Source organism: Callorhinchus milii, unplaced genomic scaffold (genome assembly GCF_018977255.1).
Source record: "Callorhinchus milii isolate IMCB2004 unplaced genomic scaffold, IMCB_Cmil_1.0 Scaffold6, whole genome shotgun sequence".
NCBI lineage: Eukaryota > Metazoa > Chordata > Chondrichthyes > Chimaeriformes > Callorhinchidae > Callorhinchus > Callorhinchus milii.
Window position 1 is genome coordinate 5,890,630 of NW_024704747.1, and position 26,321 is coordinate 5,916,950.

General features: G+C 40.6%; 1 protein-coding gene across 1 annotated transcript in view; it reads left to right on the forward strand.

The window, feature by feature from the left end:
* gtdc1 (glycosyltransferase-like domain containing 1) overlaps positions 1 to 8,008 on the forward strand; it is a 161,697-nt gene extending 153,689 nt beyond the window's left edge. Inside the window, exon 10 of the mRNA XM_042336284.1 lies at positions 5,447 to 8,008. Within this exon, the coding sequence (XP_042192218.1) occupies positions 5,447 to 5,530 (84 nt within the window). The 3' untranslated portion in view covers positions 5,531 to 8,008. The remainder of the gene's footprint in view (positions 1 to 5,446) is intronic.
* The last annotated feature ends 18,313 nt before the right edge of the window (positions 8,009 to 26,321 follow it).

Sequence of the window (26,321 nt, forward strand, 5' to 3'; positions counted from 1 at the left end):
AACACGGATCTCCTTCACCTTCATGAACACAAAAGATTTCACATATATTAGCTATATCACTTTATATATATAAAAATTGCATTCAAATTATTTTCCTACCTGGCTAAAACTCTGTTGCATAAGAACATAAGAGATGCTAGGCGAAAAAAAGGCCAAGGTCCATCTAGTTCGCCTTCCATCTTACTGAGGATCGCATGTACATATGTCCCAACTTAGTGCTGTATCATATTATGTTATTTCCTAAAAGAAAAATAAGAACATAATTTAAAAGAGTATTTGCTTCTGATGGCTGTTGTGCTAGAATCTTAACTGCAGAATTAAAGAAATGAACAGAGGTGCAACAAAAGCACCAGGAACCTAAGGACATTAGCTGAGGGTTAGGATTCTGCTACTTCATAGTAGGCGAATTTCTGCCTGCACGGTTACTTGTTTTGCTGCATCTCACAGGACAGTACTTCCAGCATATTGAGCTGCTCGGCAAATGTTTCAGCAGATTATAATTAAAAGAGCAAATGGTGACCCCCATTGGGACATGGCTCAGAGGGCAATAGTATTATGTTCTATCACATTGTGAAAGACCTTACCAGTGAATCAGTAAGCAGCAGCGAAACCCACTGTCCAGGTCTCCAAGTGGTTCGCTGACACGAGTTACTGAGGAGTCACAGGCATTTGCTTCGTGAACAGGGAGGTAGAGAATTGAAACAGAATTGTTTCAGCCTGAATCATGTTCTAAACTCTGCTGAAGCAGACTCTGTAAATAATTTTAAGCGGGAAGTGGATAAGGTGCTTTAAAAAGAATAGTGGGGAGCGTGGGAAGCAAGTGGGAGTGAGGAGTTAGACTAGGTAGTTCATGTCACGTGGAGGAAAGCACCAGTGCGTAAACACGATAGGCTAATGTGCTGGTTCGGTTCTAATTCTTGTATTCTTGGGTTAGGGTTCTGTATTAATAAGACAAAGCTTGGAACATCATCGCTCACCATAATTACTCGCTTTGACTCCTTGCGTACCAAAATTCATTCTCCCAGAACTCCTGGCTTGAGACTTGAGGCTACTGAATTGACGTAGGAAGACAGGACCAGGAGGAGCCATTCAGCCCATCGATCTTATTCCACAGGTTTATTAGATCTTAGCAGATCTGTTGCTCCCAACGCCACACCAATATTTCTTAATACCTTTGCTACCCAAGGATCTATCCATCTCTATTTCAGATAACCATATTGATTCCAATTCTACAGCTTTCTGGGGCAGAGATTCCACATCCTCACTATCCTCCGTATTCATAAACAATATTTTCATGGCATACATTCTTGACTTCAGTTCTAACCGTCTTAGTGCTGACTTTAAGGCTATGTCCCTTGCAATGGTTCCCTCTCCAGGAATGAAGAGCAGTCCAATATCTAATCTGTCAATTCCTTTATTTGAAAAACCTCATTGAAATTATCCCTGAACCTTTTCTTGCACTAAGGACTATAGCCATAGTTAGGGTTACTCTCTCATAACTGAATGCTTTCAGCCCAGGTATTCATCTAACCTTAAACTTATCAAATCATTCCATTGACGTTCAGGTTGGGGCTTCAAAGGACTGTTTCCATTCTAGAATGAAAGACTTTGGCCATTGTCTTAGGAACGATATGCTTGAATATTTCACCTCTAACTGTGTTTTCCTCCGAACGTGAGCAATTAAAAGACTTGCTGTAACATGTTAGAGATTTCTAAGGGATGAGTTTGGATATTAATGATAATAATAATCCTTACACTTGATATAGCTTCTTTCACATCAAGAGGATGTCTCAAAACACTTCACAGGGTATTGATAAAGTGTAGAAACTGTGGATTTTGTAGGCAACTGTATGTACTATGTACTCTTAAGTGAAAGAGTACATAGCGTACAAACTAGCTTCAACCATTCTGCTTCATGTATTCAGAAACGTGTTTGGGATGCAACAGAAAAATCAATAGCAGATGACTGAGAGTTAGTTACATGGCTGTACCAAACCCAAGAGATTTTGGCGGTATCGTATGATGTGAATATATTGTTTATGAACTTCTGAGAGTACATTGCACACTTGAACACACTGCTGGCTGTTTGCTATTCTTTATATTCAATCCAGTCTTCAGTTGATTTTCTATTTTTGCGTCTTTCTTTTGTTGTTCATATCTTCTATCACCACAGGCTGTTTTTTATGATTATTGGTATGTGACTTTACATCATGTGACAGGAAGAAGGGCGTTTTACAAGATTATAACACGGCGGGGGAGGGGGGAGATTTCTACTGGGAAATAATACATACAGTCTGCTCTGAAGACCGGAAGAATGTCTCAATGAAAAATAATATACTTTATTTCACTGAGTTGTGACTTTTCTTCATATGTAACATATTGGATAATAAATGGTTGCCAATGCGTTACAAGGCAGCAATTTCATCATGTGGATCTTAGGACATCGCTTAGGCCATCTCACTGAACTACTGGGTGCAACTCACTGCTCCTTCGGGCTTGCACACAAACAATAGGAGGCAGATACAGGAGAAAGGGTAATAAAAGCTGATCGCAGCACAGGAACTGAGGGGACCTGATTGCATATAATAATAATGACCCTTACATTTGATATAGCACCTTTCATGTTGGGAGCAGATCTCAAAGTGCTTCACTGGATTTCTGGTGCAGTGGCTGTATATTTTGCAGGTTGAACATGGCAGCCAGTTTTGCGCAAAGCAATGTCCCGCAAAGAGCCATGAAAATGACTGACCAATTTTATTTGGGAGAAATAGTCTTGAAATAAAATAGTGGGGGAGTGAGGGTTTTGGGAAAGCAAAGTTTAAACTTCTGTTGTACTGCAATTAATGCTGAATATGCTTCTAACACATCCAATTTGTTAATTCTTAAACGTATGTTCGCGATGTGAATTTATTCCTCGGCCCCAGTAAATATACCACAGTAAAGCAGAAGTTCTAGCTATCAATTAGAAGAATTAAGAGGGATTCCTGACATTCCCCCCAAAATCAGATAGTTTCCTTTAATAAATTAACTTAAGAGCAAACAGTTTTCTTCTCTTATTAGTTTTACATTAGTCCTGAAGTTGTCATTGGTGTTACCAATATTATTTTGTATTTTTGACCTCTGTTTGCATTCAGTTCAATGGACTATAATAACGACCTTGCATTTAATAGGATGCTCTATCGTGTAAGAGAAAAGCCTGAAAGCACTTTAGAGGGTTTTACTGTAAAGTATAATGATTGTCTATTTGTCAGCAAATGCAGCAGCCAATTTGTGCACAGCAATGACTCATAACCAGCCATGAAGTGAATGCCCAATTTTATCTGGAGAATTCTGGTACACCGCGAGAAACCCCCTTTCTCTTTTTTGAATAATTAACTTATACCTAAACAGTTTACCTCAGTTTAGCATCTCATCTCATCCCAAGTACAGGTGATATTGATGTTCTCAGTGCCTATAATTTTTGCCAGGTATTTTTACTTTATGTAATACATTAGTTAAGATCCAAATCCTTGGTAATTTTGTATGTAATACTAATACTACTAATAATAATCCTTGCATTCAATATAGTGCTTTATCATGTCTTTGAGACGTCTCAAAGCACTTCACAGAATATGCTGTAAAGTGAATTGACTGTATATTTTGTGGGCAAAATGCAGCAGCCAAATGCACACAGCAGCGGCCCACAAACAGTCATGGATTGAGTGACCAAATTTTTTTAAAGGAATTATTACCCCTGGAAAAGCGATCTGCCAATCGACTAACAACCAGGTTCCTACTTACTGCTAGGTAAACAGAGGCGCGTGGAGTAAGGAAACTTGGCCTATATTTGGCCCGGCTGGGAATCAAACCCAGGTCTCTCGCTTGCGAGGGGAGTGCTCTAACCACTGAGCTACATGTACCAGTGCGAAATGTTTCACTTCCCTCAACAGAAACCTTCATGCCTCTCTTTGAGCAAGATTGCCAATTTAGTCCCAATTACTGCCAAGTTTTTGGTCGTTTTGTGATTTTGCACCCACTGGAAATTTGGACTATGACAGCCCTAAATCATTTCACATATGAGCTGTACAGTCAAAGGGGAGATATTAATCCTATCAATTTGACCTGGACTCAGAGGTGAAAGGGCAGTTTACTAACCCACCCTGCTCCACAAATATACTCCAATATGTATTCCAAGAATAGCATATACTCCTGAGATTATATTGTGAAGGACGTTTATCTCATCGGTTGCAACAGTTGAGTCGTTAGTTTAAGGTAGATCTTATTGATCAGCTCTTACATTGGAAAGCAACAGGAGGAACTTAACAAAAAGTTCAGGATTAAATAAAGAATTCTCCACTGGTCGTCATTTTGACAATCAACTACATCTACCATTCCTGGCTCTGACTATGGTGATAGTAAAATTATAATAAGTCTCGCATTTCATCTAGCGGTTTTAATGTCAGGAGTATGCCTCAAGGTGCTTCACCTGATTTCCTGTAAAGTGCACTGACTGTATTTTGTATCATGGAATGTATCAGCCAGGTTGCACACAGCAATCATAACAATAATAATCTTTGCATTTGATTTAGTGGCTTATGTCTTTGAGACGTTTCAAAGCGCTTCACAGAATACACTGCAAAGTGAATTGACTGTATATTTTGCGTTGCCGTTTCACATTTCTTTCTTTCATTTGATTTCTGCATTTTGATACTCCGCTGTTCTGCTGTGGTCAAAGGGAGAGTGAGGGCTGTGTACAGGGACTTGCAAATACTGGTTTATATCAGTTGACAATGGGGGACATGTTCCACAGTGCAGAATAACTCCCTGAGGTGGTGGACTGTATTACCACAAAGCTATCCTAGCTTGCAGCCCAAGTATAAGAGTCAAAACATGACTATGATCAATTGAGGGCTGCGCTTGAATCCCGGGATTCAGGTTAGAAGTATCACCACTTTGCTATTAGAGCTCTCAATTCACATACAATGAAGTGGATAAGGAAAATTGACACCCAAAGAGGGGCGAGGTAAGAAGTTTGGCTGTCTGTGCCTATTCAGGTAAATGTTAAAGTTCCCGTGGTACTTACTCGAAACGTCCTGGCCAGTAATCCGCTAAATAAAATTGGACAATGCTGTGCGCAAATTGACTGCTGTGTCCAGCTACAAAATTCACAGTTCACTTCGCTCTGCAGTACTTCCTGTGAAGCGCTTGAAGACGTCCTCCTTAGGTGAAAGGCAGGATATCAAATCTAAGGATTATTATATTTTATTATCACTAAGTGCCAGAATTTGCATTGTCATTAAGCCGTGGCTATTTAAAAGGCCGATGTAGATGAAAAAAGTACTGTATAATGCAGCTAAAATATGGATTTTTTTCACACGCACTTTCCCTTTCTTTCGTACTTCAAAGATGCAGACATATAAAAGGAAATGTCTTTGTTCTCAAAAGTTTCCTCTTTTCTTTTGTCTAGGTTGACACGGCCCGGTTTTCCTGGTTAGCACTTCGTGGGAAATTCAGGTCTCTGCTCACAGCAGAAGCTCGAGAAGATTTGTGACAGATGGGTTCAAGTCACAAACTTGCAGCCTAAGGCAGAATCTGTGGAAGTTTCCACAGTGTGCCCATATTTACCTGATCAGAGAGAAAGAAAAAAAAATCTGCAGAGGAAGCTGAGGCTGGCTGCCTGTCATAGCTGACACAAAGCCATCTGCCACAAACCTGTGGCAGCTTCAGATCTCCGTTCCCTGCCACCACCCCAACCCAAATTAAATACAGATTCATATAGAAGTTACGACGGTTAAACATGTCCCTGTTTCACATGCAGGAGACTATCTGCTCAGAAATATGTGGCCTGTTGTGTAACCACATTCATGTATCCCATATGTGGTGCCACATTGAATTTCCGGTCGAATCTGTTTTTATCCTTTGTACTGTATGACATGGTGCCTAAATACTTTCTTCTCGCGGACTTGATGGCAGCCAAGCTACAGCTTCAAAAGCTCTCACTTGGCTGCGTTTCTACCTAGGTTGCCAGGTTATCGTTGGAGTCCTGTCATGTCCTCAAAGGGCCACAGGGTCTGAAAGGAGGATCAGAGTGCTAGTGGACTAATTGGGCAGCCATCCATGAATTGTTCTCAGGCAAAGACTGCACTTTGTATTTCCCTTTTTCTTTGCAAATTAATCACTGCGGTGCAGGGATTTTTTTTTAAGCAAAGGTATTAATACGAAGTCTGGCAGGTATTCCCTTGATCTGCTGTCTTACGTTTGCAATTAATTAATCTTAACGAAAGCTGAAAGATAAACAGCTGTAATTGAAACTAGTATTGAGAATATGCTACGTGGTGCCATCTATCTGAAAAAAGGAGAGCCGAGATGCTTTTCTCTGTTTCCGCCACCCTTTCAGACAGTGAAACAAGTAGCCACTATCGAAATCTACCTCCAATGGACCGACTCGTATCAGATTGTAGCTGCAAGCAGATGCTGCTTCGAGAAGTGAATCAAAAACACAATTAAAGAACAAAGGTTTTGTCGGAGTAAATATTAAATGAATGTCCAGAAATTTCAGCATAGACACTGAAGATTAATTAATACATGCCTGCAGAGAGCAAACAGAGCCCTCTTACTTCTCTGATACCTCACAGCTGTGTCACAACGCAAAGGTATTTTTTTTCTCTCTCCCTTTTAAATCATACAGTAGTTCTGTTTGAGGTCATAGGCAAAGCTTTCTTCTCAGCATCTCCTCTGTGATAGTGTGTCTCTGTCGCTTACAGCAATGTTTTTTGGCTTTTAGATAGATTTGGCTTTTTACTCTGGAAAGCTGATGGTATGACACCAGGCCAGGAAAATATAAGCAGCAGTTAAAAAAAAAGCCTTGGCAAGATAGGGCTTAATGAATCTATCTACTTAATTTTTTTGTTTTAAAAAATGTTTTATGAATAATGTTGTTTGTTAGGAGGAGAATGTGCTTAACTGTGGCATTAATAGACTTTGCAGAGGTTACTCAAGCCCCTGGGTACATCACAAAACTGTCCTCCTACACGATAGAGCATGCAGCTGCAATTTAGCCCCAGGCACACCTAGCCACAGTCACTATCTAATGCATTTTACATTTGTGCAGATGAAAAAAGGAGGACTTTGCACTCTTTGTTCCTTTGTACCTCTCATCAGCTGCCACATGGAAAGTGTAGTGTAGGTTTTTCTTTGTCTTTAATCTGTAATTAGGAATTCTGTGTATAGTCTCTTCATTGTGGTTGCCATCGGAGTTGACAAATATTACTAAGGGATCATGGTAGTCAAGTGTAAGGAATAGAATAATACATCATGCCAGCGCTGGGAAGTTTGGGGAGGAGCTTTCTCTGCTTCTAAATTCCCACTTAAATGGGACCACTGTGTGCTTGCGGGAAATAAACCCTGCTTTATTTTCAGAGACGCAAAAACAAAAGGCACAAAATTGTGCCGGGCATTAAATTCTTTCACCTGGTTACTATGACAAAATAACAAGGCATTAATGCAATTTTTTCATCATGACTGAAAGTGTCAGACTGATTCAGATGTGCACATTACAGTGCTAAGTCTGCACACCCACGACTTACGAGGTTGTGGGGGCGGGGAGGGGGTAAGCGCGAGAGGAGGAAGACAGAGTGGCAGTAGCTCCTTCTGACTCTATAATGGCGGGTTCGGTGTCATTAACCCCTTGAGGTCAATCATCCAATTATTGCTTGAATGTCAGTTGTTCCAAAGTGTTAAAAGTATATGAAAAAACACCTCTCGCAAACAAGAAATGTCATAGTCGGGCCTGAAATGCATCTTAAACGGTCTCCCGCTTGCCACTGGCTGATACAGTTGTTTCGCTCGTACAGCCAAGGAGTTTATTTTAGAATCTGCAGACCCATATTTTCGGCTTGTAAATTTTTTTTTGGGGGGGTGGGGGAGGGGTTGTCAGCCGAGTGTCTGACACACGCGGAAACCCATCACCGTGCTTCAGAGTATTCAAACTTGTAAAATCACTTCTCGAAATTAAAAATTAATCCCCAAACATGTTGGTCATACGCTCCTTTTATTTCTGAGAAAGAAAAGTTCCTCAGAGTATTTGTGATGAATTGCAAAGTGCCTTCTCCCTTCTCTTGCCTTCCCCTCTCTCAACACTCCCCTTCCCTCCCCCCCACCCAACCCACCCCCCCACTTTATCCATCCAGTTTCCTTAAAAGATGCATTCTGTCTGACGCATTCATAGTAACCTGAGCCCAGTTACTGGGTGATTGAAACAATTTTATTTCCGTTACGTAAATGCAGCTGAGCAACAACTTATGTTGTGTTACTAAATCTCCATCCAATGCAAAGAACAACTAAAAAAAAATTAGGTTTTGCATTAAAAGGTACTAAGTGGATCAAGCGATTTGAGCCACCATACATACCCCTTCCATCAATCAAATCAGTTTTGGTGAATCCTTTGTTCTCTGTGTAACAGGCCTCAATCTAAGACTCCTTTGTGTTCGGTTTATAACGTTACATTACAAAGGGGTTTTAAGATTTTCCTGCCGTCTTTTCTTCAGCTGAAGCTTTTGATCTTAAACCTGCTGTGCCTGGTGAAATCCTCACCAATTCTTGAGCACCCCCACATTATTGGAATTTGAATGGACCCACCTGAAGGATTTAACTCTCCGTACAGCATTAGTTGTCCTCCAGCCTCCGTCTATTGTTCCTGTGGACAGAAGGGGGTCTCAGGGAACCTATTGTGCATCTCTTGAGTGACCAAAGGTGCCCTCTGTGTGAGTTATATTCCTCTGGAAATAAACAACTGTGAAGAAAGGAAAACCTGTATACCTTATTTCCTGCTATCTGCATTTAGAGCTAAGGAGCTGAGGGGGTCAACTTAACTCACCAGTCTACCTTAATATCTTCAGTCATAAGATGCATAGAAACTCACTGAAGGACTCTTAAACTTTCATTGCATGCATTCTCCCCTATGGTGAAGTGTTACGGATCACATTTAAGAGTGAACCTCCCCTTTCAATTTTATGGCCTCTTTTTGACATGTTCGTTTCAAAGCTACGTTTTTGGCAAGTTTGTTTGTTAAGTTCCACTATTTCATTGCAAGTAATTGGTATTAAGATCTTCAGGTTGTAGGAAAAAAGGCTTGGTGTTCAAAAAGTTTTGCAAAACGTGAACGTTTGAGACTCATTAGCTAAACTAAACGAGGGAAAAACTGGCAAGGGAAAGCTGCATGGGAGTAATCTCAGCAATGAAATTGGTATAGTTAACATTGGAAGTTCTCGATTCAGCATTCAAATCCTTTTCTTCATCCTAATATTACTTGATAACTTTGTTCTGTGCAGTCTAACAAGGGGAGAACAGTAGGTGCACTAGCCTTTCTAGTTCAGCCTAACACAGTCACGATGCTGACAACCTGCCTTGAAAGGCATGCTGTGGTCAGGATGAGTTTGGTCTTTGGATCAGAAGGGCTGCCACTCATAGTCACTGTGTGATCAGTACTCGCAAGGTACATTGGAAGCAAAAGTGTCAGCTCAAAACCATTCTACTTTTCCCATATCTACAGGTCATCCCTTTAAAAAAAATTTTAAAAAATTGGTCACTAAATCCAAGATTGTTTGTGGGACAATTGGCTGCCGCGTTTCGCCCACAAAATATACAGTCAATTCACTTTACAGTATATTCTGTGACACATCTCGAAGACATGATAAGGCGCTATATCAAATGCAAGGATTATTATTATTAAGCACCGGCATGGACTTGTTGAACCACATGGACTATTTCCGTGCTGTAATGTTTTAATCTAACATGAACCCTTTGTGGTATAGGATTGTCAGATTTCATTTGGATGGGAAGGGGTTAAACTGACAAACATTAAGAAGATTGGCATTCTTTCATTGCCTATAAATTACTCTTTATATGGGACAAAGATTAAAAGCATAAGATGAACTGCACAAACTCTCAGTATAATCCTGAAAGAGGCATCCACCCAACATTTAGAAACTTTCCAAATTATCTTTATAAGACATACGACGAGCTTGAAAGAACATAAGATTTGCTCAACGAAAGAAGACCAAGGTTCATCCAGTTTGCTTTCCACCTTCCTGGCAGTTGTATGCACATGTCATGTCCCAAACTATACACCGTCTTCCATAATATTATTTCCTAAACTAAATCTATCTCATTTGCTTTTGAAAGAATCAACAATTTCTGCTTCCACCGTCTCCCTCGGGAGCCTGTTCCATACATTTTCTGTTTGACATTGTTCTGTGATTTTCTGAGCTCAAAAAGTTGAAGGGAGCAAATTAACGCACATGGGCACAAAATGACATGGTTGCTGAAAGACTCAGGGTTACTGATCGCACTTCTACGAATGCTAATTTGGTGAGGCAGTACACACAGTGCTAGAGCCCCACTCCTGGCAGTTATGTGGAGGTGGTGGTTTCAGCAGAAGTGCGATCAATGCAAACCGATACAGCCTAAACCTAGTCTGAAGTAAGTCATACTGAACTCACTTTAAAAGCACTGAGATCTTCTGTTAAACTACTTGAGAACTTTGTAGCGACACAGAGCAAAACATAGCAAATACCTAATTTCAGTCTTCCCTTTCCATATCGCTGTGCGGACAGGAGGAAAGCAGTTTAGCTTCCCACTGTATAAATATTATGTCAGATGGAGGAGGTAATAAACCTGAGATGGGTTACACACACACATACACACAGCCCAAGTGTGAAAATGACTGAAGCATCACAGGTTAATGGCTGTACGTCTCCTAATGTTCATTTTCCTCATTAGTTCAGTAACTGGTTCAAGCCATTTCCTTCACTGTCACCAGCATTTTATTGTCCAAATCAAATTATGTTGAAAGTACCATGCCAAAACGTAATCCTTTGGAACAGTTTGATTTTTTTTCCAAGAAAAGAGGTGAGTCACGCTATTTTGCATCAGTAAGAGATGTGACCATTAACTCAGTATACTTTTTTTTGCTGTCATGTCATTTCAACCATGTGTGTTAATTCATCTCCTACAAGTTGTTGGGTTCAGTAACTCCTGCAAGCTAGTTCCTCTGATAATAATATCAGTATTCACTGCTTAAAATATTTTTTTAAGCACTTGATGTAAATGGTGATGGCATAGAGTGGGATGTGATGTGATGTGGGTCCAAACACTCCCATGGTCCCCAAGCTACTGAATTCTAGATCTGCTTGTCCACAATGTGCAGAAACACCAGATTGGGATCAGACAATTTGCACACTACCTGGGGATAATGAAAGAGAACCGAAGGGAGACAGCTCTTCCACACGCACGTCTTAGAGGCAAGTTCAGAGTTATGTCCTATGTGCCTTGGGACATCCTCCCAACCTGAAAGGCGTTATACAAATGTATTTTTGTATTGTATTGTATGTCAGCTACCACAAAGATACAGATCCCCCTATGCACCCACACAAACACAAGCTCCACAGACAAAGTTGACTCCAGCAAGTTCAAGGGAAAAAATATCTGGTGCGGCAAAAAGTTAGAATTACAATTCTGATTTATGTTTTTCAAAAAGATGAAACATACCCATTGATCAGCTTCGCTTATTTGAAGTTTTAAAGTAACAAGCTATCTTTGCAATGAAGACTTTGGGGTAATACAATCTTATGTTAAATAAGCAACAACAAATTACATTTGTATAGAGCCTTTCACGTCGGGAGGACGTCCCAAGGCGCTGAAATATCACAAGTAAATACCCATTAGGAAGTATTTTCATTGCAGAATTCATTTTTTTTAGTTAAACTTGATAATGACTTTAGTACATTTGTGCAGAATTCTTATCTTTTACTGCATGGAATGAAAAATATCAAACTGGCAACAGATTCCTTATAAAGCTCCTATCTCAAGCATTTCAAACAAGAAGGTATGGCCCATAAGTGGTAGTGTTGCTGTATTATTTCAACTCAGTCACTATACTTTAGAGTAAATCCTGTAAAGTGCTTTAAAATGTTTTGATGAGGTGATAAGTCACCATATGAAATTCAACAATTATTATGCTTGTTATTATTCACTTGTGCATCAATATGTTTGTTAGGATTCCAGTGTGAAACGTAAAATTGTGATATACTGTGAACTACCCGCCAACCATCTTTATTGATGCTAAATAATGTGCTTTATGAGCAGCAAAGTTCACCAAGATCTTTGCTGTCTGCAAGCAAGAAAATAAGCATGGCCTTTAGCGCTGTGTTTTGCAATCAATACAATTTGGCACTTGTGTCACAGTCTGTAAATCAAGCACAGATGAAACCTGCAATTCATTTTTTTTTCTTTCAAACTCAGTTTAACTAGCGCATTAAAATGAACATTTAAAAGGCCAGGTTTCTCAGTAAAACTTTGTGATCTCTCCCTTTCCCTTCAAGTCGACTCTTATATAAACTGACCGACGAACCATTTTGATTTTAATTTGTGTATCGTTTCCAATGAATACTGTATTATACAATACAACACAACACAATTTGATAAGCGTAGGACTCTGTCTCTTTCCCAAGGATTGCCAAAGTAAACATACCGCAGTAGTTTTGCAATGTGGTCTCCTTCTGATAATTGGAGGCTAACTGATATGCCTCTGATATGGGTTAACCAAAACAGGCAGTGTCCTCAATAGTGAGGCCACAAATGTATTGAGAATACAAATCCTGTCCCATTTACTGTTGAATTGCAGATCCGACTGCACTGTTTACCTAGCAGTAAGTAGGAACCCGATTGTTAGTCGATTGGCCAATCGTTTTTAATAATCCTTCAAAAAACAAGATAATAATGGTAATTTGGTCACTCAATCTATGTTCGTGGGAGTTTCGCCTGCAAAATGCACAGGTCAATTCACTTTACGGTATATGCTGCGAAGGGACATCTCGAAGACGTGAGCGGGCGCTATATCAAATGCAAGGGTGTTTCATGCAAGCAGTTAAAAAACAACACGAAAATAAAAACAGATTCCAAATACCAGCTTCCAAAGAAGCAACGTGTTTATTATATAAAGCAGCTGACTGCAATTCCATTGTTATTGGTCACATTTGGTACCAAGGCAGACACGCACACCAAACAGTGTGCCTCTTAACCCCACTGTTGAATCCCGCTCTCTCGTATTTTTTTAAAAAAAGGCTGAGGTTAAACATTAAGCGCTCGCAGTGAAAGGACACCTGTATTTGCTGGTCACATTATGCACAAACTGAAAACGCTTTACAGCTGGCCACATTAGCATAATTAAATCCACATCAATTAGAAAAGCTCAATCAGTCTATTCTGGCCTTCTCATGCAGATAGTGGCATTTGTCTAAGGTGATAAATAACAAAGACTTTCAGAGTTGAAGACTTCATAGCTGAAAGGAAGAGTAATAGGATTTGTATATTGTCCTGATGTTTCACCTTAAAGCTAGTGGAAGTGATTAGCACTCGCCGTTCTATTGAAAGAAGTACAGTTGCATTTTGCATTCCAATTACACTGGTACACACAGGAGTCAGCGCTGCAGATGTGCATTTTACAATGTGCCATTGCCGCAATTACTCTTTTTAACCACAAATAAGGAGGGTAAACAAAGCCTGGCTTTGTGGCTTTGGACCCCCCCCACCCCTTTGCACAGGGAAACCCTGATGACCCCGGGATAGCAACAAGACTTCACTGTGTGATGCCTGCAAGTAAATTCCTCCAGATGAGAAGTGACACGAGGTTCAAGGGTTAATTTGTGTAACAGGGAAATTTGCATACAAATGAAAAATGATGAAATTTCTGTGCTAAATTTTCAATGTCAGTGGCATCAAACAGTAGTCAGCACTCCTTTGCTGTTCATGGAATATTCATTACTTGTGAAACAGGGCATCTTGTTTGGTATTAATCTGAAACTTAAAGTCGCTGACTTAATTTGCTAAACTTTATCACTTGTAACACTTGCCATCCTGCTTAGCAGCTCTTTGTTGCTCTTCATAAATTGTGTGCTTTATGCTCTGCCACGCTGAGCTGAGAAGGGCTGGAGCTTGAAATGCTCCGGTCTTGTTCGTGAGCAGTGTTCCTCTGTTTGTTCTGTGCGCAGTCACTGATCTATCTCTGCTTTTCTCCTGCACCCCTGCAAAGCTGCAGTAAAGGTGGCCTCTGTCATTCTTGCAGTCAACAACTGCGAGGAACGATAACTTCATTACTGAATGAATTCTAGATGCCGTGTGTTACCTTGCTTTGTCCACACAGGGTCCGTGTAAAACTCTCATATTATAGCGTCAAAACAATTCCCTTTGCTTGTCCCCATTCACGGTGAAGCTCTGTACATATTATGTAAATATATTCAAAGAAGATCACAGAATAAGCAAACACTGCAATGATTAGCTGTCCGTTTTGGTGAAATGCTCCAATTATAAGTAACGGGACGTCACATTCAGTTTGGATTAAGTAGATTGGAATAGAATCTGTTTAAAACACATCTGTGCCATGATCACAACCTGGTGCTGTGCCCATCATACCAACTTGTGCTCGAAACTGTTAATGCACTGCACCTCGTCTGATCACCAGTTTAAAGTAAACCCTCAGCATTAAAATCTATTTCCCCGCTGATAGTCAAATGTTGGATCCCACCAAATTGTTAGCTCAAAGTGTGCTCTTGGTACTTGGAACCTTTAATGCTCCGCCACTGGATCCCTATCACATTTCATGCCTCACCACATTGTTGGGACGTCTCAAAGCGCTTCACAGAATATACTATAAAGTGAATAGACTGTATATTTTGTGGGTGAAACGCATCAGCCAATTGCACACAGCAGCGTCCCCACAAACAGTCATGGATTGATTGACCACATTTCTTTTGATGGGATTATTACTCCTGGAAAAGCGATCCACCATTTGATTAGCAACCGGGTTCCTACTTACTGCTTGGTAAACAGAGGCGTGTGGTGTAAGAAGACTTGCCCAACGTTTCGCCCTGCCCGGGAACCAAACCTGGGTCCTCTTGCTTGCGAGGCGAGTGCTCTAACCATTAAGCTGCAGGACGGACGTGTGGAGTAAGGAAACATGGCTTTATTTATTTTTTGCCCTGACCCGAGAATCGAACCCGGGTCCTCTCGCCTTGCAGCTTGGCACACTGGCCGGGAACGCCGGGCGAGGATGAACGGCGACCGGGATTCGGATTGGCACGTTTCACATTCGGCAAATCTTAAACGTTGGCCATCACTTGGCAAACCCAGCCTGTTACCGAGGTTACAATCCCATTGTAGGCCAACTGCACGCTACAATTGAATCACGAGCCTAGCGAGTCAGGTGGGAACAAAGCATTCCTTTCACCAATCAATTGTGATACTTTTATCCCTTTCAGTTCGATGAATGTGCAGCATGATTTCTGCACTCCGTTCTGGAATGCAGGGTTCAAACATGCAAGCAATTTCTCTCCTCTGAATAACAACCAGGAAAATAAATCCCACTTCTGCCGCTAATAGAGGTGAGACTGGAAGATTAACTAAATCAGGCCCCACCGCATTGTATTATTAAGTGGCTCAAATCTTACAATAATGTCTAAAAAGGCACGTGTGGAAGATTTTAGGACTATTTAACAAAACCTGCTTACAGTACGTTTTACAAATGATCATTTTGTGTAACAAGGTTTTGAATTGGAGACTGAATTTCCGTGAAATCAGCAGCAGATTATTGTCGGTAACCTGCATTAACGAAGCACCAAGAGTCTTCAAAAAGCACTTCTGTGACTGTCATACTCAGCTGTCTATTTACCGCAGCAACTTGTGAAGGAACAAACAAACTGCACCTCACAATGTGGAGCAGAGAGAGAGAGGAGAGAGAGAAAAAAATTGTCTTTTTTCCCGACCCTGTCAGCGTTTGCTTTATCATTGTTCCTGACAGCACAGGCATGTCTGTATTCACCAGCAGGAGAATGGCAACGCGCTCTTACAAAAAATTGAAATAATAACAAAACTGTCGCTGAGATGAAACTTGTCCGGAGACTCTTTGTGTCACAGCAGCTCGCAGGAACGGAATGCCACCGGTAAGGGTAGCATTTCGAGGCTTAATGACACAAGGTAAAGCGTCTTAGATAGTCAGATAGATAGATAGATAGATAGATAGATAGATAGATAGATAGATAGATAGATAGATAGATAGATAGATAGATAGATAGATAGATAGATAGATAGATAGATAGATAGATAGATAGATAGATAGATAGATAGATAGATAGATAGATAGATAGATAGATAGATAGATAGATAGATAGATAGATAGATAGATAGATAGATAGATAGATAGATAGATAGATAGATATAGATAGATAGATAGATAGATAGATAGATAGATAGATAGATAGATAGATAGATAGATAGATAGATAGATAGATAGATAGATAGATAGATAGATAGATAGATAGATAGATAGATAGATAGATAGATAGATAGATAGATAGATAGATAGATAGGTGGCGATTTCAATGCAGGAATCCGTTCCTGGGAATTCTGACAACCACATTGTAAACCCCCCCCGTTAAATTGCAGCCTTTTAATCATTCTCTGCCTCTCCATTGTCCCGGTCTGTTCACTGTGGTGGTGCTTGAAGAAATTGATACGATTCTGAATCACGATTACCTTAAAGAGAAGTCCTTGTTTTTATATAATGCAGTGAAATCCAGATAAGATCGCATCGCTGAAAGGGCAACATCTTGATCTAAGACTACACTCGATCTGATCCACTTACTGCACGATGTGGACATGTGTGATGTTAACTAGTGTGATTATCTCCTGAGTTTGTCTGTGCACACACATATAAACGAGTGAGAGGGTGGCATCAAATGCGTTACTATAGGAGCAGTGTGATCCTTGATAGACCTCGATGTAAATTAATCTTCCATGAGACATCCTGGGGTAGATAAACAGCATTTAAAACAAGAAACAGTGAAGAATTCAAATTTTACATGTAAAACATTATGCAGCACACCCCCAGCATTGCACTGGAGTTTCAGCCGTGACTATGAGAGCCTCAAAGTTCTGACGTGGGGCTGGTACTCACAACCTTCTGACTCAGAGGTGAGAGGGATACTAAATGAACCAAGCACAAGCCAACAACAAAACAAAATTACAATTGTAAAGCGCATTTCAACGCAGGAGGACGTCCCAAGGAACTGGACTGTCGGAACAGTGCTTGAGTTGTGCATATTGCTTCTGCCTTTCTTTATCTAATAGTTTTATCCCGTAAATAAACTTATTTGGGATTAAATTGTAATGCTTTCACCTTCTGAAAGAGACTGGGAGAAGCGGGGAACTACACAGACTATATTAAACATAGTTGTGGGTCCAGGCAGAGATTGTTGTTAAGAAGTACAGCACTCGCTCACTCAATGGCACAAAGCTCATTAATGCTTTATAAGACATGCTTATGTGAATCCACGCCTTTCACATCGTAAGACTTCGAAAGAAAGAAAAGGAAGTTCGTGGCTTGGTGACGTTTGTGACACCTAATATCCCGATCGTGTTGTTTCACGCAACGTCACCCATTCATATCTTTCTATCTTTCTGCTCCGTCAACTTGCCTGTTTCGTGAAGCTGATATCTGCACACTGGGAAATTAGTCATGAAGATTCTGTCAAACTTCTTAACTGGCGTTGTTGATAATAGAAATAACAATCTGCCAAAATTATAATTTATCATTTAATTTGTTTCCCTTTTTAATTTGAAGTGGAGCCGCTGTGGTCCCTTTCTCTCCTCTCTCCGCCCCCGCCGGGTATACTCCACTGCATGGTTCAAGACCAGCGCTTTGATGCAGCTGGCAAGTCGGCTGATATGCAGAGAGACACGACTAGCTGAGATGAAAACAGAAGTCGCTGGGAAAAACGCAGCAGGTCAGGCAGCATCTATGGAGAGAGGAACGTGAGTTAACGTTTCAGGTCGATAAGCTCCCCTCAGAACTGGGTACTTTGAGATGTCCTCCTGATGTGAACAGTGCTGTATCAAATGCATGGGTTATTTATTAAAATTGTTCTTTTCTCCATAGATGCCGCCTGACCTGCTGTGTGTTCCCAGCGACTTCTGATTTTGTTTCAGATTTCCAGCATCTGCAGTATTTTGCCTTCAGGACTAGCTGAGATAGGCAAGTGGCTTGTAAGTTGTGTAGCAATTCGAACTAGTGCTTACTTTAAAAATTAAACTCCATCTGAATTCCAGCCAGCCCAGTGTACTTTTGTCTTTTTTAAATAAAAATTAAAAAGGACCCAAAGGAATCCTTCTTTTTTTCTTAATATTAATGCTTCTGAAGTTAAAACAGAAGTTGACAAGGACTGTACTTGGGACTGAAACAGGAATGGCGAGGAAGAGGAGCTTTCGAGTTTAACCACCGTTGAGTCTTTGAGTATCCAGCCTTTAATGCAATTCACAGAAGAGCTGACAGAATTGTTTCAAACACATTCAATGCTAGACTGTGTGTCAGGCCGGCTCAGTTGGTAGCACTCTCGCATCTGAGTCAGAAGGTTGTGGGTTCAAGCCCCACGTTGGGACTTTGAACTCATATCGTCTAGGCTCCAGTCAGCACAGGGGCATGCGGCAAAGGTTGGAGATGTTGTTCTTCAGATGAGACATTAAACTGAGTTCATGTCTTCTGGATCAGGTGGATGTCAAAAATCCTATGGCACTGTTTGAAAAAAAGTGGGGAATTTTTCCTGCTGTCTTTGCAGATAATCCTCCAAATAAAATTGATCACTCACTCCATGGCTGTATGTGGGACATCGCTGTGTGCAGATTGGCTGCAGATGCTCAGTTACTACACGGTGCAGTGTACCCTGTGAGATACTTTTGAGATGTCCTCCTGATGTGAACGGTTGCTGTATCAAATGCAAGGGTTATTTATCAGTATTTATATTAAGATGCAGAGAAATGTGACTTTTGGAGCCCTAAAAGCAAGGGCTGAAGTTATATTTGTGGCACACATCAATCGTTCAAACAAACAACGTTCAAAATTTCCACAGGAAGAATGAACAAACCGAACGAATGTTGAAACGGATGGTATATCTTTTAACTGATTTAACTGATTTATCATGGCAAATCTTTCAAAAAGGTGGTAGCGATGTGAGAAAGTATTTGTATTTTTCGCTAATATTACTGAAGGTATCCAACCTATACTCCTGCGTTAAACAACACTGTCAAAGTGACAAACGGGTTCCCCCAACGCACTCTGCCACTGAACAGGTTCAATGGATTAGCTTTGGTCCCTCTTTGCAGAGTCGAACACATCTCAATGCAAAGCTTCTTTGCAGTGGCTGTCCTTTGATATACAAATTGAATAGGTTCTCTGTTACATACTGGCGTAGAAATTACTTTCTGCTACAAGTGTGCACAGACAAAACTGATTCTTATCTATCTGAACCAGACTTGAACTCAGTCGCATTATATTCCAAAATAATTTTGTTTCCCCTCCATTTTATATAGATATATATATAATATGTATATATTGCAAGGCTTTCTGTTCTGATTAAAAATAAATTCACATCAATGTGACCTTTTAGAGGTAACTGCGAACGTAATGCAGTTCAACTCTGTTGTTTTTCTCTGCCCTGCATAGCTCAACCTCCGAAAACGCAATTAATTGACTTCTGTTAGCTGTCAGTTACCATTTATTATCAATTAGTTCATCAAATTGATTTGCTGGCACAGTCCTAAATACTGAAATGCACTTCTTTTCATTTAAGCTATATTTACATAGGGGACAGAGAGTCACCACTAATTGATGGAAGGGCAAAAATGCTTAGTAAACATTTTAAAGCAGTTTTTTTTAAAACAAAAAGTAATCATGCTGCAGTTACTGTAATGCTGGAAGATCTGGTTAAAGGTTTTCTCCTGTTGACACAGTGCAGACTAATCTGGGTAATGCATATTTAACATTAATGTGGATCAATTGGGAGCTCAGATTTCAGTAGTGATCGCTTACACTATCTTGTTAAGGCTTACTGTTGATAAAGAATTAATTCCTGGTTTAATGTGGTTTGCGTTAACTTTCTTGTGGTAAATAATGCCAATATTGTTTTAGTTTCTTCTGCTGTTTGCCTATGACTCTTAACGCAGTGAAATGCATTGCTTTGCTGCAGTGCTCAAAGGTATACCTGGCAATATTCTAGTCTCATCGCCATCTAAACCGAGTAGTAAACTCTTTTCAACACGTTCAGCTGATCCCATCAATGAACTGGTGTTTGACAGTTGCATTTGTTTTGCTTCTGTTTGATCACTAATCGGTTTTGTTAATGTACTTCACACATTATTACCATTGCCAATCTTCGGAGAGTATGTGAACTCTCTCATTGTGTAGGAAGTTCCCATGGCCCCACAAGTTATCATTTATTCCCTTCTTTTCCTTTTTCCCATTCTACCTGTTGTTGTCGTTGTTACTAAAATGATTTCTTACCCAGCTTCTTATCAAACAAAATTGGACATTCACTTCATAGCCTGTTGGTGGGACGTTGCTGTGTAGTATCATATTATTCTGCCACACTCACCCGCAAACGCACAGTTACTACATTTTACAATAAAACCCCTTGAAGCACTTTGAGACGTCTAGCTGACGTGATAAGGCATTGAATCGAATGCAAGGATTATTATTGTTACCGAAAGTAAAGATAGGTCATTTAGGTCTTTGCAGCACAGATGGATGTGGGGCGTGCTATTTGGGAGCTGGTGTCACTGTTCCACCCTCTTACGTACTGTATTACCTCCGAGTTCTGGCTATGTGATTGGCAAGAATTCAAGGTCAAAGAGAAGAGGTCAGTGGCATAAGTACACAATGCATGGGCGCCTGACGATGACCCCGCTGTAAAAAAGTAAATGGCAATATCTCCAAAACAGATGGCACTTAATCCAATTTAATCCGTTGACTTACTTTGTTTTAAGTGTGAAAGAACAGTTTCATTACACCAAGATTCTGTCTGCCTCTTCAGTTGGACAGTAAAGATCCCATGACACTGTTTGAAAAAAGCCAGGAGTATCTCGCAGTATCTCTCTCAATGTCCTGGCCAACAATTCTCCTGATTATTTAGCCAGTCACCTACTGACTATTGGTGGGACCTTTGTCTACATAAAACACAGTCACTACATTTGATGGCAAGTACTTATTACATACCTTAGGCATGATTTAATGTGATCAGACACTATAAAAATTAAAGTTGATTCTGCTTTCTTTCCTGAGGAAACAACAGAGACTAAGTGGGGAGCCCAAGACCAATATAGCTGTGGTCCAGTCTTGTCTAAACTCCCAAATCATTGAGCATTGCTTCTTTCTTGTCTGTGCAATAAATATTTCACTTCTGAATATAGTGTTTCTGTAGCAGAGTGAAATATTCATGCTCAGACAAGAAACCCGCAGTGCAAAGCTTTGTAACCTTGTTGCATGTTATGATTTTTGTAATGTTATGACCGCAGTTGACAAAACGTTAAGGGGGGAAGAACAAAAAAAAGCTTCTATGTTATTTTGTCCCACATCAGCTTTGCACAGCAATGCAATAAAGCTGCACTCCTAAATAAACATTTTAATAAAATAAATGTTAGTCTTGTCACAAGGCTCCAATTTTGCTTTGAAAAACACATTTTGATGCAGTGTTTTTTTTACCCAGAGACAGCAACAGTATGCTTAAAAGCTGTCACGATGTATGTAGGTTGCAGTGTCAGAAATCTGCTTGGAGCACCATAGGGAGAGTGGGATATGTTTCAAGGGTGGTTTGGTATTAATATATTTCTGATGGGCTTAAAATTGGTCTCTATAGGATAACATAAAGGGAATCTGTGGTTGTAAGAAGCACAACGAATAGCGAGATGGGGAGAGAAAGAAAGAGTGAAAGGGAGAGAAAGAAGAGGCAAATAGAAAGAAAGCAATGCTTGGCATTACACTCAATTACTCGCTGAATGCAGCCTTTCTGTCTAAGATTTGTACCGAGAAATAAATAGGGATAGATAACAAACAAACAAGAGTGGTTATCGAAAGAACCATACTGTAAACATAGCTCAACATTCACATTTCAAGGTCCGTGAGAGTGAGTTTTGATCCCGTTATGAATGCCCTTTGGATGTTTTATTCCATTGAAGCATCTCTGCATAATTGGCTCCTTAGAATTCAGACCGATTAAAGATATTTACTGCATCTGGTCATTTGGTCCCAAGAAAAGAGAGTGTAAGGATATGAAAAATGGATCTAAATTGTTCTCTGTTGAAAAAAAATAACTGGATCAATTAGCTATTGCAAAGCCTTTTGGATTCCGCTTGCGTTTTAAAGTTTTGAAAACTGTCAGAAGTTGGCGTTCTGTGCCGAAAAAAACAGATAAAAATAATTCTCGCAGACAGGAACTAAACAAAATCGAGTATGTGCCATGTGATTCAAAATAAAGTGATACAACCAAGGTTTTTTTTTACTGTTAGCTGATGGCACAGTGCCTCATGTTACATATAGGATAACAGATAGATGCCAGCAAATTATGCTCCTGTAATACTGCAGGTACCACCACTCTCTGCTTGTGAGGCAATGCAAGATGACAGCTCTTGAGTTACAACAGTGTTCTTGCCCTTCTCTCCAGTCGGGGGGTGGGGGGGGGGGAGAAGAGCTCAGTGCATGCGTACTGCAGTGTGTATTGCTGGTGACATTTAGGATGTTAAAGAGAGCTAATGGGGATGTTTTCTAACGTTAGAAGCTTGGCTGTTTGCAAAGTACAGAAAGTTGGCTTTAAACATGTTGCAGTTATACTGCAGCCAGCATGAAGCCGAAACAGTGTGAGCCTAACTCTTCGAGGTGGTCTCATGCCCGATGCCAAATCTCGAACTTAGACCATTTGAGCTGCCATTGCGCAGCTTTTCGATTGTGATTCTGGTGCCAATCCAGAGTCAACAGCGCTTCACAGGGACTCCAAATGTGCAACGTAACTGCCCTGTTACATGTTAGCCAGCAATGTGCACTGCCTCACATGTTACAGACAAGGAAATAGATAACTGAGCGTGGGCTATGTAAGCTGTTAGCTGGCAATACAGTACTTTCTAAGTGTTGCATGTTGTATGTAGGGTAATAGATACAGGAGTTGAAGCCAGTGAGTTAAAAGTCTGCCGTTTATTTGAGAGGTTGCGATGGCATCCTAACTTAAAGATCAAAGCTACATGATTTGTGAACGTCAGCAGAAAAAAAACCCCAGACAAACACCAAACGTTACAGCCAAATGCACTGTGGTTGGTACTGAACCATCGTTTCACTTTTTTTCACCAGCCCACAGCGAGCGGTGCTGGGCGTGTCTGTGTGCATTGCAGGGCTCAGAGGGTAATGGAGCTGATTGCAACAGTCAATCTGAAAGCACCACGGTAACACAACGAGAGGGACGGACACTTGATCATTCAGAGCGTGTGTGTGTGTGTGTGTGTGAGTTTTTTAACTGGAGCAGATTACTGTTCAATCGACAAATAAACCACTCTGAGCATATTATAGAGAGCGCGGATAACTGGCAACCAGAAGTGATTTAGAGGTTGCTGTACAGCCTTAAATTGGCTTAGCTTCAGGTCTCATTCAGGCATGTACAAGCCCAAAGGAAGCGTGATCCCCCCCCCCCCACCCCACTTATGCTTTTATAATGAATTGCACCGTTACCCGCTCTTTTATGATGTGCAACTTACATTTTTCTTGTTGGGCGTCATGTCAAATGACCAGGTAGGGTGACTCCACACAGGACAATTGCAATGCTGGCGTTGATGCTAGCAGCTGAAGGAGAAACACTGCAGAAACGTAATCGGATACAGCAGCGTGCAGTTTACAAGAAGATTATTTTTAAAATAACAGGGCATTGAAGTACCTTATATAGTTTAATGAGCTGTGTGTTACAGGGTACTGTTAACTGTGGTTGGAGGAAAACAATAGCTGCCCTCATAAAGATTTTTTTTGTATACTTTGTTAGTTACAGAATGTTCTTGTTACTAATAGCTGTGCGCTCTATGTAAACAATTAATAATACTTGCACTTGATAGATCTCTGCATCACTTTGAACCATCTCGGAGGTCACACAATAAATTACTTTTTAAAGTGTAGTGACTGTTACGTAATCTTCTGGAAATCTTCCCCTGCAAAATTTGCCAAGCAGCAATGTGATGAATAATGTTTCTTTTCTTTTGGTGAATTTGAATGAGGAAGAAATCTTGTTCTGGGAGAACGCTGGGTTGTTCTTTCAAATAGTTACCTCTACCAGCGAAGCCAGACAGGTTTAACTTAGGCAAAGGACGGCACATCCAGCAATACAGTAATACAGCATTTTGTGCTCTTGTCAGCATAGGTTACAACAACAACAACAACAAATTGGATCAGGCGGAAACATTGGGGTTAGAGTTCCTGAGTGTGGGGGCAGAGATGCTGAATGCCAATGGTGGGGCAGGAAGTGCGGGGGACCTGAAGCAGGCCGGTGTCTGCTGAGCGGAGGGAGCGGACAGGCTGATATGGGATTAGGAGGTCGGACATAGTGGGGAGCAAAATAATGAAGGGCTTTGAAGGTGAGAACAAGGGTTTTGTACTGGATTCTCTGAGGGATGCGGAACCAGTGAAGTCAGGCGAGAACGGGGGTGATTGGTTCGTGGAGCCTGGTGCGGGATAGGACACGAGCTGCAGAATTCTGAATGATCTGCAGCTTGTGGAGGGAAGAGTTGGGAAGTCCAGTGAGCCGGCAGTTGGCTTAGTCAAGCCGGGACACGATGAAAATGTGGATCAGGGTGTCCGATCTAAAACCTCAAATCAGTCAAAGGCAGTTAGTAAGGTCAGGAAGCAGGTCTCCGCACATGCGAGGATCACAAAGATATGGAATGCTCTGATTAAGAAAGCTGTAGAAATGGAATCAATAGGGACATTTAAAAGAAAAATACCCGCATAAATGGCTAGGGATGTTAAGCGATATGGGCAAAGCATTGAAATTAAAAGATCTGCCAAGATCTAATAAACTGGTGGAACAGGCTCACTGGGCTGAATGGCCTCCTCCTATTCCCTTTCCCCCATGTTCCTAAGTCCTGGTCTGGGAGTTGAATTCAAAACCTTCTTACACCGAGAATGCTCTCAAGTGATCCCACTCTAAGACTTAGTTACTGCGTGCAGACACGATTTGGTTATCGGTGCAAGTACAAGGTGCCTTGGCTGCCAGTAATATTCCATTTCTGGGCACTGAAAATCAGGTTAAACTCTTCCCTGAAAGTCTTCCTCTTTAGGTTGCTAGGATTTCATTGACGGAAAAACAAAACAAAACTCAAAAAGAGAATGGCCAATAAAGGGAAGGAGAAGTAAGTAAGATGACTAACAGTGTATCTTTCATTTAATGTATTTTGTGGGGGGGGTTTGTTTGCCGTTTATGGTGACTGTCCCCTATAATATTAGCAGTAGGTCGTTTCCGGCAGTGTTTCGATTCACGTGGAATTCCGTTCAATCGTAGCAATAGGAAGCGGGAGATAATGATAAAAGGAAAAAGCTCAGTTGGGGGGAAGGTGGCAGTGACTCGTGGAGCTCCACAGGGTTCTGTTCTGAGGCCCCTGCTGTTCACACTATTTATAATTGACTTGGAGGAGAGGTTTCCTGTGATGCAACATTTTCTGATTTTAACAAGCCATGTGGTCAGGTGATTAATAACGCTGAAGAAGATATATACCAATTAAACAGTGGCCCAAAGATTGACAGAAGGTTTTAATGCAGTTAAATATAAAGGCAATACAAGAGAGTCGATATCTGTACACGCTAAAGAGGTGACCTAGGAGAAAGAAAGGATTTGGACAATGATCATTGATCCTTCAGTGTAGGTTTCTGATCAATGTGAAGATGCTGTCAATAATTACATTCCATGACGAGATTTCACTATAAAGTGCTCCGAGATGTTAGCCCATGTCAGGAGCATTATAAAAATGCAAGTTGTTGCTGTCGTTGCATTGTGAGAGCATTTAATTTCATGAAATATACTGGCCAATTATCCTTTGGATGAATTGGTCAATCGCTTTGTGGCTACTTGCGTAACAAATGGGCTGCCTTACTTACCTAAAATACACAGTCACTACACCTGGCATTGTAGGCACTGTATCAAATGAAAGGATCATTATTATAATTTTTGCTCGATGACCTTTGAGAATAGGGGAATAGCTATGCAGTAGTTTTGCCTAAAAGATAGAGTTGACTGATCCGTCGTTTGTAAAAGAATATGTCTTAAGGAGTGAATGTTACATTTTTATTCCAGGCTTTCTAACGTTTTGATTTCATTTCCAAGTCCCTGGGTGGTTAGCCAAAATATTTTTGTTCCGACTATAATCAAAAATAGAAAGGAACATTGCAAGGAACAAATGAGAAATCGAGACTAACTGTATTGCTTGTTAAAATCTAATGC